The 19,969-nt window shown below is 43.6% G+C and overlaps 1 protein-coding gene across 4 annotated transcripts in view; it reads right to left on the bottom strand.

The window, feature by feature from the left end:
* The window catches only part of MAMLD1 (mastermind like domain containing 1), a 245,677-nt gene that overhangs the window by 29,397 nt on the left and 196,311 nt on the right, over positions 1-19,969 (bottom strand). For all 4 annotated transcript variants that reach the window (XM_085060304.1, XM_085060303.1, XM_085060305.1 and 1 more), the window contains one exon: positions 2,538-4,265. In XM_085060304.1, the coding sequence (XP_084916430.1) occupies positions 2,538-4,145 (1,608 nt within the window). In that variant the 5' untranslated portion in view covers positions 4,146-4,265. The remainder of the gene's footprint in view (positions 1-2,537; positions 4,266-19,969) is intronic.

Genomic DNA, 19,969 nt, shown 5'->3' with positions numbered 1-19,969 from the left:
CTGAGATTCTGCAAAGCTCAAATTCAGCTCTGGATACACTGCTAGAAATCAAAACCCCAATCACTGGGGCTACGTTGCTATAATGCAGTAAAACTGGTACAGAGCAGGTCGGGTCCAAAATTCAGTATCAATCTCTCAATGTAAATAAGAAATCTATTGCAGATAAATAACAGATCTCCATGCTAGATTCCAAGAAATGTAGCAAGTATCTCAGACTCAAGGATTCCTATATGGAATAATTTTCCCATGTAATCTGTCTTTTAATTCAGCACTCAGGATCCATTTTCTTCTACGAGATTTGCAGTGAAGGTTTTTATCAAAACCTTGCAAAATGCTCCATTCCTGAACATCCACCATCTTTCTTCAGCAGCTCAACAGACTGTAAAACTGAAGCATTTTCATCTGGTGTGTAATTATTGTAATAAGTCTTCCCTGTAAAATGAGGGAGGCACCATAAGCTTACCTAACTAGTCTGAAAATGTAAAATGCTCATCACCTGTAATCATTGTCTTAACTGTCCTTGATCTTTACTGATAGCAGCAAGATTATAATAACTCTCTCTCTGACAGTGAGAATCAGCTGAAAATGCAGCACAGGCAGAGCACCAAGAAAGTTGCTCAAACAAGGACTATTTCGGCCAATTAGACAGACTCACTTCAGGAATTTTTTTTAGTGGCTAATCAGTGATGCAAGGGGTTCAGAGGTATAAGACAAAAATGCAAAGCAGGGAAAACTGGGGCATAGGAAACCTCAGGAATTCAACAAGGACATTCCAACTTCACAGACTAAGTGGTGCAGCCAAAAAAAAAAAAAGTGCTCAAAGGTTATGGACATATGATCAAAAGTGATCATGTCACTGCGGTTAACACCTGATTAGTCCTCATCCAAGATGCAGGAAAACACCATGAATGTGTTCTTCACCCACACTTGCCTCCAGAGTAAAACACCTGGTGGGCAGCAATTCACGGAGCTGCTGCACTTTGCTCCCTTTCAGTCGTATGCCTATCCACAGGCCTGGACCCCAAGGCAGCAAGACTCTGCTCTGTGTTTAATCTGGGTCCTACTGAACACAAGCAGGGTCCCCATGCACTTGAAGCAACAAACTGCTCTAGGTCTTGGCCGATTAAGTGGCCTTATGCTGGTAACCCTTTAAAGAGCACTATGTGAGCCCCATTGTTACCTGTCCTACATTTGCATAAGCAAATTCAGCGAGCCACCAGTCCTTCCTGGCTGCCTGTTTGAAGCTGATGCATGAAGTAAGGGAGTGAGCACAACTTGGAAAAGAGTGAGTTGATCCTAACGGGGCACAGTGGCAATGCACCTCTTTGATTTACCACTCAGCAGCTGCCCTTTAGTAACTATACCCTGTTTCTCATTGCCATCATAGGACATTCTGATATTTAGTTACACCAGCGTTACACCAAGCCACCTATGTTGATGAAATCTCCCTTCATAAGGACTAGCCACTTTGCAGGGAAGAAGAGCAAAGAAAACCTGGCTGTGGAGTGCATTCCACAGTTCAGATCTCAAGCAGATCCCAGAAGAACTTCAGAGACCAGTCTCTGCTTTGCTGGGAGAGAAGTGTCTCTCTCAGTCCTTCCCAAGTTGCTGATGGAGTGACTGTGTGCACAGCTAAGCAGCTTGGAGGAATCTGCTTACAAAGTGTTGGTTCAGCCTAATAAAGCCCTTGGTTTGGTGGTGAGATTCAGTGTTTCCAACTATTCTTCGGAACAAAAAGACATATTTATTCCTCACAGCCAGGCTGCTCTCAGGCCAGTCCCTGAGCCCTTCCCTGCTCTGAGGGCCTTGTTCCCAGTGCATCTCTCTGATCTGGGGCAGCAGCAGATTCACACCTCTCGGTGAGTCTCTGGGAGAAGGTCGCTGGACAGAAACCAGGGCTGTGCCTCACTTTTGCCAGCTGCATTTTTGCATTTACCAGCTCGATTGGTATCGCAGATCACCATGGGTGGGGAATGGCCCTCATCCAAAGCAGGGAATGGCTTCTGGCAAATGCTAGTAACAGGTATTTCAAGTCTGCCTCTTTGCTATTCAGGAGCTGTACTGTTTGACCTGCTGCCCGTGAAGGACACATTCTAACTTCACTTCTCACCCCACCTGATCTTTTCTAGCCTCAGAAGCGTAACACAGAGATGAATTTGTTGAAGGGCACTAAGATAAAAAGAGGATATTCCCACTGAAAGGATGACAGGAAATATGCAATGAGAATATCTCTAGAGCTTATAATATAAGCTAAAAAGGACTATCACCTATACATGTAAAACAAATTATTTTAAAATAGCACAAAGTTCTCCGCCAGGCTAAAACAGGCAATGCATGGTTGAATTACAGTACATTTTAAATTTAAGTAATAAAGTAAGTTACTCTGATAACACCAGAAGGTTGTTATTGCCTTGTTCACTGTGCACACCTCAGAAGGTGACGTCTCATTCGAAACACAAATCAAAAAGCAAAAAATAAGAAAATAAATGACTCAATATTTTCACATTTGCTGTGTAAGACAGAAGAGAGGTTCTCACCTGTCTGCTTTGAGATGGCAGTGTGGCAGCCTGCATCTGTCTCTGCATCCGATGTGGCTGCATCAGCTGTCGGAACTGCTGCTGGAGAAACTGGCTGTTGTTGGTCTGCTGGGACTGCTGCGTGGCTGGAGACTGCTGCTGCTGCTGCTGCTGCTGCTGCTGTTGCTGCTGCTGCTGCTGGAGATAGTGAATGAGGGACTGCTGTCCTTGTCCTGCTGTCAGAGGGGACATCTTTTGAGTAGCTGACTCTGAGGCAAAGTGAGACAGTGGTTTGGTGTTATTGAAAGAAAACTGGTCTTGGCTAACAGGGCTCTCATTCACCAGACCTGGCTGTAAGCTACTGGATGGCTGTTGCATAATTATGTTCATATTTTTGGTCTGGTTTGTAGCCATTGATTTAAAAAGCGAGTTCTGCATACTTGTGGGGTTGCTGGTGGGAGTGATGTTGGAGATTAATGTACCTTGAGGACTGAAGGGCTGCTGATGCAGAGCTGGACTTGACAGCTTTTCTGGCCTGTACGGTGGAGAAGGTCCAGTATTTGTGGAGGCCATGCTGGCAACCAAGTTGTTCTGTGGGCTTTTAATGCTGTTGGCTGGCAAGCTGGCTGCTGTCAGGGCGGGCAGCATGGAGCTCTGTGGGCTGAAGGGCTGCTGGCTCAGCGCTGGACTGGAGAGCTTCTCAGAGCCATAAGGGGGAGAGGGGCCATTGGATGGGGTGCTGCTGGAAGTCATGCTTGAAAGCAGAGTGTTTTGAGGACTCTGAATGTTGTTTCCTGGTAAATTGTTAGCAGGCATGCCAGATACCATAACATTTTGAGGACTGAAAGGCTGATGGTGTGGGGATGATCCTGGCCTGTAAGGCGGAGAGAGACCAGGAGGAGACATAGTTGGCCAGCTGGGAGCCTGCACTTGTTGCTTGGTGCCAGACACCTGCTTGCTGGCTGCCAGCTGCTTTAGCTGCTGAGCATGCCAGTTGGAGCCAGGCATGTTGGGCAGGGGTACTGGGAGCATCGGTGGTGGCTGGTTCTTGCTCTGAGCTGCTGTAGAGATGGGTGATGCAGCAGGTTTGTTTGAGGGAGGAACTTGGAAGTTAGCTCCAGCAGATGATGGTCTCATCTGAGGGGATCCTCCACTGGTTGGATTGCAGCCTGGAGAAAAATCTTTGTTAGCAACATGGTTCTCCAAGTGGGAAGTCTGTGGGGAGGACTTTGGAGTGGTACTTATATTTGGCTGGGAATGACTCAGACCAAGAGGATCGTCAGCCTTGCACAAAATCTTCTCCAAATCCAGGTCATTGGGAGAAGGATCAGGCATTTTGGTCAGCTCTTCCAGTAGATCTTGCAGCTCTTGGTCCACAGACTGTAAGCTGTTTCCTTTCTCATCATAGTGGACAATGTTGTTGGTTTGCCCTCCTATCGGCCCCTTCTGACTTATTTCTGTGTTGGGTGGCACTGAGAACGGGGAGCCAATGCCACCACCATTCATGTGATTGTTTTCCAGGAGCACTGGGTGCCCTGCAACTCCCAGGGAAGAAGTGGTGTGACCGGTGGAGAAGGGAGAACTTTGCATTTCTGGACATGCCACACTGGGATTGGCACCTTGGCCCATGGCAAGGTTCACATCGTCAAGACAAAGTCTTTTACTGTCATTAGGGAAAACGACATCAGGCACGCCACTGGAGGCAGGAGAGCTATCATCTTCCAGTTTCCTTTTAATGGATCCCTGTAACTGTGAAAATATAAAAGGAAGAAGAAAGGATCTGTTATTGACCACATTCTGACATGCGCAGGAGCTCCACACTACAACACTGGGTTGGAGATAAAGAAAATTAAATCATACAATTAAAAACCCAATCGTGTGAGACAAATTCAATCAGGATTTAAATGGGTGCAACTTCACTGAAATCAAAAGAGTTATAGTCAGACAAAGGCTAAATCTCATGTGTTGGCCTTAAAACAGATGTTGAAGCTATAAAATACTGTCTGTCATGTGGACTTTAATAGAAGTTTTTTAAATAGTTTCTGGTTCCATTTCAATTAAGACATTATACTCCCTGCATAACAAACATGCCAACATTTTTATGGTAACAATTTTTAGGTCTAAATGGCAAATCTTGAATGAAACCCTGGACTGAATTTAGTGACCTTCTGCCAGTGACTCGGATTAAAATCAGACCTAAGACAATTAAATTGTTTTACATTCTTTATAGGCAGAACATCTGAAATAACTAGCATACTTTCTAAACAAACCAAAACAAAACAAATTCTCAGCTATCTATCTAAACAGACTTCCAAATTTCCTAATCACAGATGTTTTAGATTCCAGAAGGAGTAAGTAACAGCTAAACTTCTTAATTTTTGTTTATTCTTCTAAGTCTAAGGCATTGTGAGCTTTGTTCTTTTGAAGGATAACCACTCATTCATAAAAATGGGTGTGTTTTCAAAATACAATTATATAAAATCTTGATCTATAAGAAATGGTGGAGTTGTAAATTCACAAATCTTAGGGAAAAGAAACCTGCCTTCTACATATAAAGAAACTGAAACTGAAAACAATGCTTCTCTCATTATTTCAGCATATGGCAATCTCTTCCAAACAAAATCATCTGTGGCTTTCAGTTTTAACAAGCATGACCTGTATGTCACAGGATTAATCAGACATTAAAACTGCTGCTTCAAGTTAAGGGAAATAAGTGTTAGGACCTTCTTTATCAATATATGGAGGCAGTATTTAGAAAAGTATCTGATAAGCAATGGGAAAACCAAAGAACACTGGTTCCTTTAAGCCAGCTCACATAAAGCCTCTCCCAGCTCTGGGCTACAATTGCAAGTGCTTCCCGTCATCTACTGCTATAAAAAAATCCCATCTAATAAAAGCTCATATCACCAGAAAAGTCCTTCCCCCAACACCAGCATAACCAGATCCACTCCAGGGCTGTGCTGCATATGACCAACTTGTAAATTTTACACTAATTTTTAAACGCATCACAGTTGTGCCTCAGTCACTGCACAACTGCAGCACTTTGGTGCTCTTAGCCAACAGTGTCACAGGACTGTCACCACAGGGTGCAGAGAGGCTGCAGGGCACAGGGTGGGCACACCATGTGCAGCTCCTTCTGCACTGTGCACATGAAGGTCACTGTGCAAACAGCTGATGTCCACCCCTAAATTCAGCCTATCTTCAGGCATTCACCCACAAATGCGTATGGTTCTGAGCTGGGAACATGGCAGGGCTGCCTGGTGGCTCACTCAGCTGGTCTCACACCAGTGCCCTCTCATCACTTATTTCCAAACTGGTGGGCAGAGAGACAATGGCAGATTTGTGCCTGCAGTTGTGGAGGCTGTAGATGCAGTTTGGGATTAGTGTCAGACATTGCCATTCTGGTATCCAGTTTACACAGACATTTGGAAGAGAGTGAGAAGATACAAGTTGGTTGTCCATGATCATCATGGCAGGTCTGCAGACTACTGTGAGCAGCTGAACAGAGAGGCTCGCATGTAACCAGACACAGCAGCTTTGGCATTGTGGCAAAAAGGCCTTTTCACATGGTTATTTTCCCTTTACTCCCTAAGAGTTCTCCCTTACAGAGTTACCAGTGCTTGTCTCTAGTGATCTCCAGTCACACTGCTTTAACATGGGCTGTGCTCAAAAAACCTGCTGGGGAGAACTGAGGTAAGGTGCTTCTAGTGCTTGTTGTCTGGTTACATGAGAGCCCAGCAGTGTCTGCCCTGGGTGGGGATTGCTGCTCTGTGAGAGACTGTCCCAGTGTCACAGCCAGACACTGCTGTACCATCAGCCATTTGCTGATGAGGCCAAAATTTGCTTAGCTTTAGGAAATGGAACCAGGCCTAAATCTTCTCCCAAGTGTTAGTCTAATGATGGATGAAATTGTTTTCCTTCGTTTTCTCTGCTAAAACGAAGCCAGAGCTGCATGTTTCAACAGATTTTGCCCTGTGTAGGCTGAAACATGTTGGTAGAGCATAACTACATATATTTAAAACTCAGACATGCATATAGAGTATTTACAGGGGCTTCACACATCCAAAACAAACAGAGTGTGCTCCCAAGTTGCACCCTGGGAACCTTCAGGAAGGAAGTGGTGGGGGATCTCCCACCCTTGGCCAGCTGACATGCTGGCAGGCATGTCCTTGCCAGCTCTTCCTTTGCCATAGGACATTCCTATGCTCTGAGTTACTGGGGAAAAAATGTGGGCTTTCTAAACACTCTGAAAAATAGTTTTTTAACTGTTGCACTGGGGAATACATGTGATGGGAAAACAAAACTCCATTTCCCCTAGACTATTACTAGATATAAACAGATAAAATAAGGCCATAGCTTTCCGATGGCATGGGTATTCCAAAACTGGGACAGGGCTTTTAAATAGGATGTTGTTGCTTAGCCCTTCTGAGAAGACTGGCTGTAAGAGAGGCAGTGAAATTAGCTGGGTGTCGTGTTCTCTTGAAAAGCAAGATTCCTGTTTCCCAGGTGAGTATTTGCACAAGTACCATAAAATCCAGAAGACCAATTTCTCCCAGTGCAGGCAGGTATGACTCCACAGAATTTAGTAGCATTGCTTTTGCTTAAGATAGATTTGACTATAGCACCAAACTTGAGAGAGAAAGATACTCTCCTTAAAGCAACTAAACAAATCATAGAATAATTGTGGTTAAAAGGGGCACTTGGGTGCCATCATCCTTCTGCTTCAAGCACATCACCAATGTAAAAAACAGACTACAGTCACCAGGCACTTAAGTATGAAGTTTCCATTATAAACAGAAATCCCTCCTTGCTCTCCCTGGGCTGGCTGAGTGGCTGTTTTCAGTGTTCCCCACTGACACTCTGGTGGTTGTTACTCCCCCACAGCACGCTCTGGGCTGGTGCTGGCTGTGAGGAGCCAGCAGGTCCCTCTCCAGCTCCCAGTGACTGCTCTCCATGCACATGCTGCTGTGACAGCCCTGACCCGCGCAGGGGACAGTAACACAGTTTCACATTACTGGGACCCTGCCTGGCTCAGAAATGCCAGCCACTGGTGGCAGGAGAGCATCGCCAAGGCATGGCAGTGTTTAAGACCAGGAGCTCCTGACCTCATTAATTCAAGAAGCTGTTGCAGAACATTCATCCAGTACTCCCAGACGTGACAAGACTATCTTTTTGAAACCTATCTATCCTTTTCTAGACTCGCTCCAGATTCCCCAGGAAGGAGCCAATTTATTCCATACTTTCTCCTCTTATTTACTTACACAATTTGACAAAATTAACAGAAAAGAGAAGAACACCAAAGTATGTTCTTCCCCTTTCTCTGCTGATTAGTATATTGGGCAGCTCTGTTTCTGTTTCAAATTGAATACCTGAGAAGTGAATGGAAATATTTTAGAAATGCACCACACACATACACATACACAAACACACTCCTAAGCTGGCTGGAGGCTGCCTATGGCTCAGTATGGGAAAGCTTCATTCAGATGTGCAAGCAAGGACGAAGCAGACAAGCAACAAAGGGGATCTTGTGACCTTGTCAAAATGGATTAAAACACACTGGCATGCACTGGCTAACTCCTGATTGGGAATACCTGGGAAACAAAGGGATTCCCCTCCGATTCAGGGAATATCCAGTTTTGAGTTCTACATTATCTCAGGTTTGCTTTTAACAGTGATCCCAGCTCTACTGTCCTCTCCAAACCAGCAGACTGTCTCTCTGGGAAAGACCCGAGTCACGCAGGAGCAGCGCTGCTGGCTCGACGTGGCAGCACAACCAGAATAAATAATAACTGTTTACGCTGCTCTGTCCACGGAAGCTGCACAGCTGTGGTTACAAACAGCTAATTTGTCACACGCTCCCTCCCCGCACCAAACTGATTCCCTCCGTGTGGGCAGAGCGCTCCACAGGCGTCTCTTGTGCAAGGAGGGAGAGGCAGCCTCGGCAGGAGAAGCCAGTTCTTGGCTGTGCTCTCCTCGAGCTGAGCTGGGGCTGCCACCAGGGTGACCTTGGGCATCAGGCACCTTCCACACTTAGGAGGTGGTGCTGGCCTTGAGGAACTTACTGTTAGTCAATGAAGGGAGAAAGGAAGGCAGGAAGTGGCAAAAATTGAAGCAGAGCAATCCAATTGTTAATAAATACACACTGTGGTGGTTCCATTGGATTTTAATAACCAGCCATGCGTGGGCACCTCTGGACTGGCTCCCTGCCTTGCCAGCACTCAGCCTTTCTTCTCTTGTAACACATCAGCTGTCCTCAGCTGCCACCCCAGCTCTCCCCATGGGCCAGGCTGCCCCATGGCCCTCCTGCCAGCCCCTGTTAATTCTCCACCAGAAACTTGTGCCTTCCTTCTCCTGCAAGTGGGAACCTGGGAAGGAGCAACAGCATCCTGCACTGGAGAGCCTTGTTTCTCCAGCCTTGCAGTGACCTCTCCACCAGAAACAAGCCACCTCCAACCAGAGATTCCTATTTAGGCCAACATACTGCAGAAATGAGAGAGCAAAAACATTAGGCAAAGTATTTCAGTGACTCTTCCTGTGCCTGCAGCCTGTCAGTGAGTCAAGCCTTGATTTATGACAACCGCAGGGTGCTGATTATTGATCTGCACCATCCCACCCCACTAAATGCCATGGACAGACCCAACCTACAGCAGTGATTCCCACACCTACACAGCCTCTGCAAGCAAGCACTGAGAGCAGAGGGATGCTGCCATCCACATCCTCTCTTGGCAGCTGTCCCTGTGTCCAGCAGCACAGCCAGAGACTCTCCTGATTTAATCAATTGAAGTTTATGGATCAATGACTGGGATATGCAGAATGGGAGTCAGATAACCTTCTTTCACTAGGAGTCTCAAGACCCTTGTAACTCTTGGGAAATCCCAGGTGTTGGCTTTTCTGTTTGACTGAAGAAAAGAAATTATTGTAAAAGGAGACGGGGCAGGTAGAGAAAACATCTGTCTGACCACAGATCCTGGGATTTGCTAATTTGGTGGCAGCTTTGTGCAAAAGCCTTTCAGAGCAAGACACCTGGGAAATTCAGGTCACTAACAGGCTGCTAAGATCTGGCATATCTGAATTATTTTGACAGAGAGAGAACATTTAATTTTTGGTTGAAGGACTGAGCAAGGCAGAAGCCTGAGATAAGTAGAAGTATTTTTTTCCCCCCAGTATTTTCTCAAGGCATATTAAAATTGTTCCCTCTGCAAAGTATAAAACCTGAGTCTAAGGTTTGCTCAACTGAACTGACCAGAGAATCTATCACTCTCTGTCTCTTTCAAACACTAGACACTGCCAAAACTAGAAGTACGTATTTGCCAGAGGCAAACTGTTTGCAGCATTCAGTGATCAAGACTTCAGCCTCTGTGGCTTCAACAAGCTTCAGCGAGACCTATCTGCCCATCAGCCCAAAATGTTTCTATCTGTTCTGACAAAAACAGTCATGCAATGAGAAAATGGAACTGGCAATTTTCCATATAAAACAACAAAACTTCACAATTTTTTCTCCTGTGCCTTAAATTCACAGTTTGGAAAGTTTGGTGCTCTCTATTGCTCATTTATCCACACTCTAGATAGATTTTAGTGTCCTGCTAATATTTGAGGACAGTTTGTGAAAAAGAACTGATTATGTGCCTGCGTGTTTAAAGGCTGGAAAGTGGATCTGATATATAGCATTACCTTTTAAATGGCAGCAGTTACTTGCAGACCTTCTGTGTTGGGTAGCAGGCTGGCTTGCACATGAACAGCAAACCCCAAATGCTCCTGGGCAGCAATCCCACTCCACTATAGCAGGACCTGGCACTGCAGAAAGTGCATTAAGCACATCTGTAGGTTTCTGTTTGTGCATGCTGGCTGCTGTTTGGTAACAGACACTCACATTATATACCTGAATCCAAGAAAAAAAACGCCTCCTGCTGATCAGTGAGCAGCCAAAGCAGTACCTGACTATGAGGAACATAAACTGCATTTTATCAAAGTCGTATCTCAGGCTACAAGGAGAGCTCAAGGAGGCTCAAGCAATTAAAACTACCATTCACTTTCTCCACACTAAGATTAAACATAAGCTAAAATCACATTCTTTCTACTGCTTTAGGCTGTCTGACCCTTCTGATTTCAAGCAATTTGAGCATAGATGGACATTAAGCTGTCATTTCACAGTGTCAGAAAAGAGATCACAATGCAGTTCCAAGCTACTAGAGGCATGCACCAGTGTGCTTAAAAATTGCAATTCCCCAGTTCTTCAGGTAAGGAGTACCAGAGTGAAGTCCTCTTTGGGGTCTGTTGGGCACTTGGAGGCTGCAAAGGTGGCAGATTCATTTGTAACAAGGTGTGGTGCTAGAGAAGGGATTGTGAATAGGGAAAATTCACAGGATGGATTTCCTTCTATTCATCATGCTCATACAAATAGGCAACTGGAAGGGAGGATGTAGGAAGAGGAACTGGGGATGTAAGCAGTCACTTTAACCATGAAAGGACATTGGTTATTAACTAGCTTGTACGCATTATGTGGATTGTTTTTACCTGACACTACAGCTTCTCCCAATTCTCTTCAGCTGGTAAGCACAGAAATCCCAAACATCAAACATCATGACTAGACAAAACCAGAATAATGTGGTCTTACAATAAGCTTAAACCACAGAAACTAACAGGAAATTCAACCTGGACTACCATGAGCCTAAGCCATTAGCTTTCTTTCTTTAAAAATTTTAATGAAAGCTTAAGGGGAAGAAAATATGACAAATATGACTTTCCCATTCATGGATTTGTATGAATGTAATTGTACTTATAATGATAGAAATATGTGTGATCTATATCCTGCTTTCAAATGGAACAACTTACAGCCTACAGAGCAGCAAGTTTGTGAACAAGATTTTTCTAATTACCCCTGTGCAAAATCACAGGAAACATCACTAATGTCTGAATAAAGGTATCACTGTAGGATGAATTCCAAGAAGAAAAAAGACATAGGCAAGAAAATACTTGTTTTGCCACCCCACACAAGCAACCACATACAAGAGGCCAAGTATCATTCACTATAAAGAAATGAAAAGAGAAAGAAAATCAGCAGCTTTGATACTTTTCAGGTCAGACAGAATTACCAGACTCATTTGGTAGACACCAACAGAGATCTGCCCTATCAAAACAAATGTTCAGAGCCTTCCCATCTTGTCTTTCCTTAGCAATTCATCTGCTTTTGGTATTAATGGCACTGTTAAAATGGAAATTTTTCCAGGAGAAAAACTGCCATTGACAAATGGATCTGGAAGAACAGGACTACTGCCTGCTCCTGTGTTGTGCTGCTAGCAGGAGATCTCTGTACAGATGCCTTGTAATTAGTCATCTGAAGACTTACAGCAATCACGTCACGCATATTGTTTGGCTGTAACTTCCACGTTCCATTTAATGACAAGTGTTATTAACTAGACAGCTGAAGACAGAACAAGTTCTCTGCCTCTTGGTTTTAAGCCGTAGTACAAGAGCATTTCTTTCATATCTGGCTGTAAATCAAGATCAATCTTAGACTCAATGCCTTTCCATCAGTATTACCTCATCTTACCTCAGTTTTAATACCAGCAGTATTGTTTTATATCTTTTTTTATAGTCCATTAATTTCGAAGTCCTATGGAACACTTTGCAGTAATTTTGTAGACTACATTAATTTCTCGCAGCAATATCTAGGCTGGAGAATTGCAGATCCTCTCCACTGAGCAAAAAGTGATGTTTTTGCTACTTGGGTCTCCCAGGATTTGTAAGATACTTTTCTCTCTTCTTTTTCAGTCCCTAACACTGGCATAGTTATGCAATCACCACAAGTAGAAGAAACAGGATGTACATGTTCCTAAATTATCAGGTAGGTTTACCATTTACTATATAACCAGATAAAACCCAGCTGGGCACTTCTTTTCTGCTACATATTGTATTATATTTTTAATATCTCAGAACACCTAGTCCTGTGGTTTTACCAAACTACAGCTGTCATTCTGTCAAAAAGTATGGTTGGGGAATTAATAGCCTGGAGGCAAAGCCTCCAATTAGGTCAAACCTAGGGACAGAAAAGCTTTCAAATTCACAGAACAGTAAGAAACAATGGGATTTCAGTCTGAAAAAAGGCAAATATTTGTTCCAACAGCTGATGAACTCACACTTACTCCCCCAAAAAATAACAGCTCCAGCCTCTCATGTGTGGCTGCCCCCGAATGCTGACACCAGTGCCCTTACTTCTGCCAGCCCAGTGCCCTTCTGCTGGCTGTCTGCACTGCAAAGTGATGTATTACTGCATCCAGAGCTCTCCTCTAGGCTTGGGGGGACAAAACATTTAGAAGAACAGTTTGAGGTTTCTCATAAGTGGTATCAGAAACTGGAGCACAACTCTTAAGAAGGATGGAACAAGTGGGCATGAAAAGAAATGTCCTGCACTCCTCTCCTGCTCCTTTGATGTCCCTCTGTCTTTCAGAAAATTAAACAATAAACAGGATATTGATTATTACAGATCCAAAAAACTAAGCCTCACTTAGAGAAAAAAGACAATCAATCTAGTCTGTCTCACAGAAAGTGGGTGTAGAGAGAAGGCTGTATAACAGCCAGAAGCAGAAATCTTTTGTAAAGCAGAGGAATGAATATTTAATTCGTTTCTGACTACTTCATGTTATCCCACCACTTTCATCTTTACCAACCCAGCACCTCTGCTATTCTCAGCGTGCATCAGCTGGAATATGAACATGATTCATTGGAAAAATGCTGTTTGTACACACCTTTCCTCCTGGAGCAGGAAGATGACCAGCCCAGCACACAGCTCTTGCTGCTGTAATACCTGCTCTTTGAACACAGCTCTTGTACTTCCCAGGTACCTTTAAAGGGTTTCTGCATATCACAGTGCTATAAACCCCAAACCAAACACAGATTCCAGCTCTGAAGCCCTCATTCTGTATAAAGCTGCTGAAATCTTGACCTCAGTGAAATAAATCAGTTGGACTTGATGATCTTAGGTCTTTTTGAACCTAAATGATTCTATGAATCTATAAATATTTTGGGATGCTGACTTCATCAGGGATGACATTTCACTCTTTGGTCCTTCATTATTACTAACTAAAGGAGTAAATTAAAAATACACAGGAGTTGGAGAAATTCTCTTCACCAGAATATGCAATGCCTAAGTCATTTGGGTTTTAACCAGAGAATCTCTCGACTTGCTACAGATACCAGTTCTCCTCTGTCCTAGAAGCAATGTTAATCACACATTCATCACTGCAAATTGACAACATAAATGCTGACTTATGCAAACAGTGTTAGAGAAAATGGTGTTCTTGTTGCTGAAGTGAATTACACAGCCTTTTAAGCTTTCTACACTTCTCAGTTTTATGTAAACTCTAATTTCTAAGCTTTTGTTCTGCCTTGAAAGGTCACACAGTTGAAAGCCATGAAGCATAGCATGTGTTCCCACTGATATTAAAATACTGTTTACTAAATCATGCATATAAATGTAAAGAAGAAACTGTTTGCAACCTACTGCGTTAATAAGAGATGATTTATCAGACAACACAATTCCAAGTATCAACATGTGGAATGTAAAGATCTGATCTCAATCACACAACGTGATTTTTTTGGGCTGTTTTTGGAAGCAAAGTCTCTGCACTGCCATGCAATCACAGTAACTTCTGATGACACTGTATTTGACTGATTAAACTCTTAATCGTGCCAATGCTTAACTTTAGGAATACAAGTGGTCTTTTTAGATTTCAGTGTATGATTGCACATTTGCAAGATCAGGATTTCATTTGCATATTCAAATTGCAAAACTGCATCTTCCCTTTGTCTGTGTAAGGCCAACTATAGCGCTCCAAATGCTAAACAACCACTGTAGAGTTGGACAGTATTTTTAGCATCTCTGTGGTGCACTTCTATCTTTAGCTGCTGTGTTCACAAACAATCCCACAGGACACTGCATAGCTAACATAGCTCGGGCTCTTCACCACATTCCATCTCTTCTCCCAAAACATGGTGAAAGCAGAGTATAAAACAGGTCAGTTCAGGACCTGCCAAAGTTTCCTTAGATGCATTGTCTTGAGCAGAGCAGAACGATTTTCAAGTACAAAAACAACAAAACCTCAGCACATTCTACTCTGGAGTGGTGATGGAGCTTGCTGTGACTTCCTCCGGGGAAAATACAGCTCTACACTCCGAGTTTGCACTCTGCAGATAAATCAAGTAGGACAGCAAAGGATTTCTGCATGTTGTTTCCTAGCAGGATGTGCCCATGGGTTCATGGCAAATTTCTGGTCAAAGCTTAACCCTGCAAGAGAAGTTAATAATTGAACTTGCCAAATCATCACAATTTCTAAATCCAACTGTGCCTTGTTTTTACAAAGGGGCATATTAAACCAGTGAGCCATTTTATTAGACTCATGCTCATGTAACAAAAACATGTGTTAGCTCTTGAGTGCCAAGTACCATCCTGGAGGGTTACCAATCCCTGATACAGCCTTTGTAGCCAGACTGCACTTATCTGTCATAACAGAGGAGGTAGTTTGGAATACACAGGATGAAGCATGCTGCTCCATTTGGGAATACTTTACATGGTCCTGGTCTCTTTGTAAAACTCTAGGGAGATGTACTGCATGGGGGGGAAAAGATCTTGAAACTTACTGCTGGCTGTAGTGGGACTATCTCACAGAAGCCTCCTGGATGGCTGGAGTTCCCTCCTTCAGTCTCTATAGGAACTTTTGCAATGGCTGCAGCACCAACATGCAGCTGCAGCAGCTGGGTCAAGTCTGAGTGCATAGGAAGTGCTTTTAGAGGCATCTGCATAAGGTGTTTCAAAACTACAGGGTTACCACAAAGAGAGAAAAGACTCATCAGGGGAATGGGAGTATTAATCACATGATTAGCCTTTGAAGCTTCGAATATGAAATGCTTTGTACACTGAGCTAGAGCTGCACATGTGGACAATAGCCTCCGATATCTTGATTTACAGAGGAAGTACTGATGGAATCCCATATATCCTGTTAATGGCGAAAGGAAGGGAATTATGTAAAGGAATTATATTTTTCCTTAAGTGTCTCAGCTAAGCCTTGCAGATGAGCCTAGATACTTGGCTTCAGTTTAATTTCAAGGGGACAAGATAACCTGAAAACCCTTAGAAAACCCTAGACCTTGAGAGTATTTCACAAATGGGCTCCTCGTTTCCCCATTTCACTTTTCTTCTCTACCAACTCTGTGTGCTATCAAAGCTCTGTTATTAGAACTCTTTAAGCAATAATGGACTTTCCAAACAAACTGTTCATTCCCATCCTCTACCCTACCACAGGTAAGGCCCTACATCTGGGAGGTGAGAACTGAGGAAACAGAACCAGGGCAAGGAGGGTGTCCCTTGGCTCTGCAGCAGCATCAAAGCAAGGCTGAAAGGCACAGGAGGCAGTGGCCTAGCAGCAACATGCACTGTGCACTGTGGCTGCAATACACTATGGCTACAATATACTTAGGCTTTTTTGCTGTTGCTCTGGTCAGAGTTATTTTTTCCTTTTAAGCCTAGTACAAGTTCAATTCAGAGTATCACAGTTTTTTGTCCAGTGTTCACATTATACAACATCAGCATCAGGTTAAGGAGAAAACCAAAAATCTCTGTAGGTACTTTGACGTTTTCTGAGCCCCTTCATAAATTTTCAAACGAGTAGAGGCCCTCCCTTCATCCACAGAGCAAGGCTGACATCCTGGGTTATAGTTCTTATCCTAGTAAGGGCTTCTTAACTAAGAAATGTGGGTTGCAAGACTTGGCCTTTACTAAGAAACAATGATATTACAGGAAAACTCACCATAAGCTTTTGAACATCAACACTGAATTACCCTTCCATTTTCTAATACAGACACGATGTCTGGAGTTGAACAAACACATTCTTGAAAGGTCAGAACACTTCAACTGTGTTTACCTAGTTTAGGATGAAAAAACCTGTTGCTACTTTTTAGTTATGACATTTCAGTTTACCCACAAGAATTACACTACTTCCCCTAAAAGTTGATAAGCTTTGAGAACATGCTCTTCTCCCTGTGCTGGAAAGCAAAGGCAAAACTCTTTTTCCATATAAATTTATCGCAGCTGCCACTGAATCCCGTGACTTATTGAGAATTCTGCCTTTCCTCCAGGAAGGGCTTGAGCTACCAGCAGATGCAGGCACAGGGACGCCCTGGGCACTTGGAGGAGAAGAGCTGGCTTGGCCGCATGGCAGCTGAAGGAGAGCTGCTGCCCAGGCCAGCACATGGAACCATTCATTCCAAACTGTAAAAACCAGAGTTAGCAGCTAGGAATTCTCCTAAAGCACACGGTTGAAGGGCAGGTAGCTCTTCATTTTCTTCTGAAAGAACAGGAGGAACTTCCTCTTTCAGCTACTGTTACACAGGCTATGAGGATATAACTGCTGCAACCACCAGGAAACGACTGTCATGTCCGGCTGGCACTGAGGACTGTTCCTGGGGAGCTGCAGGGACCTTGTGAACTGGGAACAAAAGTTTGGATTTCCTGGAAGTGTTCTCATCTGTCACTGAACACTGTGTGGTGTTCACCTTCAAGTTTCAGGGCATTCAGGGAATTGAAGGGGCACCAGTTTAACCCTAGCACAGAGAGGGAAGATTCACTTCATTTCAACAGAACTGCTTGTGGTCACTTCATCACATTACTTTAGGCCATGTTCCTTCCCTGGGGCTCAGAGATCCTGAAGCCCAAGCTGCACTGAGACTGAGACTGAGACTCTCTAGGACTAATTAGCATGGGTGGGCACTGTGTTAATGCAACCCACCTGGCTGCCATGCTGGGATCTCAGCAGGACATTGCATGTGCTGTGCCCAGGTAGTCTCAGCAATCTCAAGTGGAATTGCACTGAGAGAAAGCCTCCTTAAGGACATCTCAGGCACAGTAAAATAACTGTCCTCTATGAGAAATGACAGCCCCTCAGGTGGAAGTAGCTGAACTCCAGCTGAGGAGCACTGATTGACTGCAAATGCAGTGGAAACTTGTACAGGCAGAGCCACTACAAAGTGGCTGAGGGTAACCATTTTATTTCACATTGGCACACAGGCTGTCAGGTACTGCTCTGTAGTAGGAAATGAACTTTTTCCAATGGACTAACCTGAGTACTTCCAAGTGCTTACCACGGCTGCAAGCCCTCACCTCCATCCGTACCTATTCAAAGCTCTGCCAGGACCTTGACAGCATTTCCTGCATCAGTTGTGACCATCAATATGCATTTCATCAGTCTCCCATTCTCAGGCTCCTAACAGAGGGCCTACTTCTCTTCTGAAGCAAATTTTCAGCAGTGTCCCTCCTAGTGCCTGCCAGCACCACGGGTTCCTCACCCCAGTGCATACCCAGCCCTGTCCACCTCATCCCACCCCTGTGGCTGCCTGGAGGAAGAGAGCTCCAGTTCTTCAAAACTAACTTACTTCCTATTGAACTTGCTTGCAGAGACTGCAAAGAAATTGTACCTGGTTTCCTGTGCTTCAGTCACTTGATTTACCAGACATGATGTAGGAAAAGGGCAGGAAATGGTAACCCTATGTATGGCAGTAATTCTTCCCCTTCCCTCCATCCCACATTTGAGTAGCACACCAAGATCTGACCTTGCACTTTAGTGCAGCCTTTCCTACACAAACATTTGAGTCAGATCTAGAGCCAAAAACAAATAGAAAGCCAAACACATTAATTTTTTTTAATGAAAAAGGCTGACACCCTGTTTTATACCTGTTTGTACTCAAATCTAAAACATACTGTGCATTTTTAACTGCATGAGTTTTGTAATATCAACAAAAATTAGAAACACCCACCCTATTTTTTATTCTTTCTCATACTGGCAAAAAGACCATTAAAGAATTGATATTATGTGGGCTCTGTACAGACCAGAGAGGTGCTGATGCACAAAAAAAGGTGTGCTGTGATTAAGCACATTTGTAAGGCGGTTTCAGCTGTTATAGTTCTCTCTTTTAAAGTCATTTTCACTTTGCTTCCACTTAAAAATCTAAGCAGGAAACCAACACAGAACTAGTCCTTCACCTTGTTTCTTTGCACAATCGTTTGAACAATGGATGGAAAATAGTACTGTTCTAACCTGGCAGCATTTTATATTTACTTTATCCAGGTGTAAATGACAGCCTAAAGAATAAGGAATGATAATCAGATAGAGCATACCTTTCTCTAGTAAAGCTACCTCTCTTTTCCTCTTGCGCACCTTAAGCTGAAGTACAATTTCCCTCTTTTGTTTCCCCATTCATTATATACAAACAGGGACAGATAAATGTCAATTGTATCTTTAACTAAAAAATGCACCACAATTTATCAGTCCTCCAGTACCAAAAAAAAACCTAAAACCCTCCTTCTTCTTGAATTTGAAGTACTTTTTCTTAGTACACAACAAGACACCAAAAATAACACATGGGAGAAGCGAGGTGACATTGGGGCAGAGTGTTGATTTACGGAAGTTTCTGCTCCAGCTGCACCCTGCGTGTTCCCTTACATGGCGTTTCCTGGTTTCTGTGAGACAAATCTGCTCTGTAGCAAGACAGACAGTAAGTCAGAAGTGTCAACATGAGCAACTCCCTGAAAACAAACTTTGCTCATTTACAGTACAGCGTTTCTAGTGTGGGACATGGAACTGCACTGCGGGGAAGGAGCTCACCAGGTGCCTGCCTCCCTCTCGAATGCATCTGCACGCAACTTTCCCTTGGCTCCTGATGCAAATTTAAAGAAGTGAACCTTGCCCTTGTCTATGCTCACCTGTTCCTCGGGGTTCCTTTGTGCAGATGTCCTTCCAGCACTCATTTTGCCACATTCCAGTGCCAGCTGCAGATCTCATTGGATCCAGGCTCACCACTGCCCCATGCATTAAATACATTTCTGTTTGGGTATCTCAGTGCTCACCAGTAATATTTTTTTTAAATAAAAGCAGAACTTGGCCTTTTCCGCTCTGAAATCTGTCTTTAGGATATTCTATACTCAGAACAATCTGTGTTCAGTTTTATAACTGCACCTGAGCTGGTGAAACAACTGGAAACTTTGCTGGCATTTTTCTGTGTATCCACTCACAGTTCACTGTTTTGAGGAAGAAATGATCTGCACATCTTTTACAACAACACCAGCACTTACCCTTGCTTTCCGCATACCTGTGCATCTAGACATGAATAGAGATTTTATTGTTTCTGCACTCTCCATATTTGACTTCTTTCAAACCCCACGTGCAATACAAATAACTGCACTACGCAGAAGAGAAAGTACATGTTTAACACAAACATTTGTAATTCCAAAGCCTTAGACAACAATTGAGATAAAGCCAGCATCAAATGGCAGTGCAAGCTGTGCTGTGTGATTCAAGGGGGGTCCTCAAGGTGCAATTTGCATTTAATGTTTCTGCCATTAGCTCAGGCTTTAGGTGAAACAAAACACCCCACCTCATTAGGCAGGTGGAATAAAATGAAGGTGA

The sequence above is a fragment of the Lichenostomus cassidix genome, chromosome 4A (genome assembly GCF_008360975.1).
Source record: "Lichenostomus cassidix isolate B80296 chromosome 4A, HeHo_3.0, whole genome shotgun sequence".
Classification (NCBI taxonomy): Eukaryota; Metazoa; Chordata; class Aves; order Passeriformes; family Meliphagidae; genus Lichenostomus; species Lichenostomus cassidix.
This window is presented reverse-complemented; position numbering and strand designations above follow the sequence as displayed.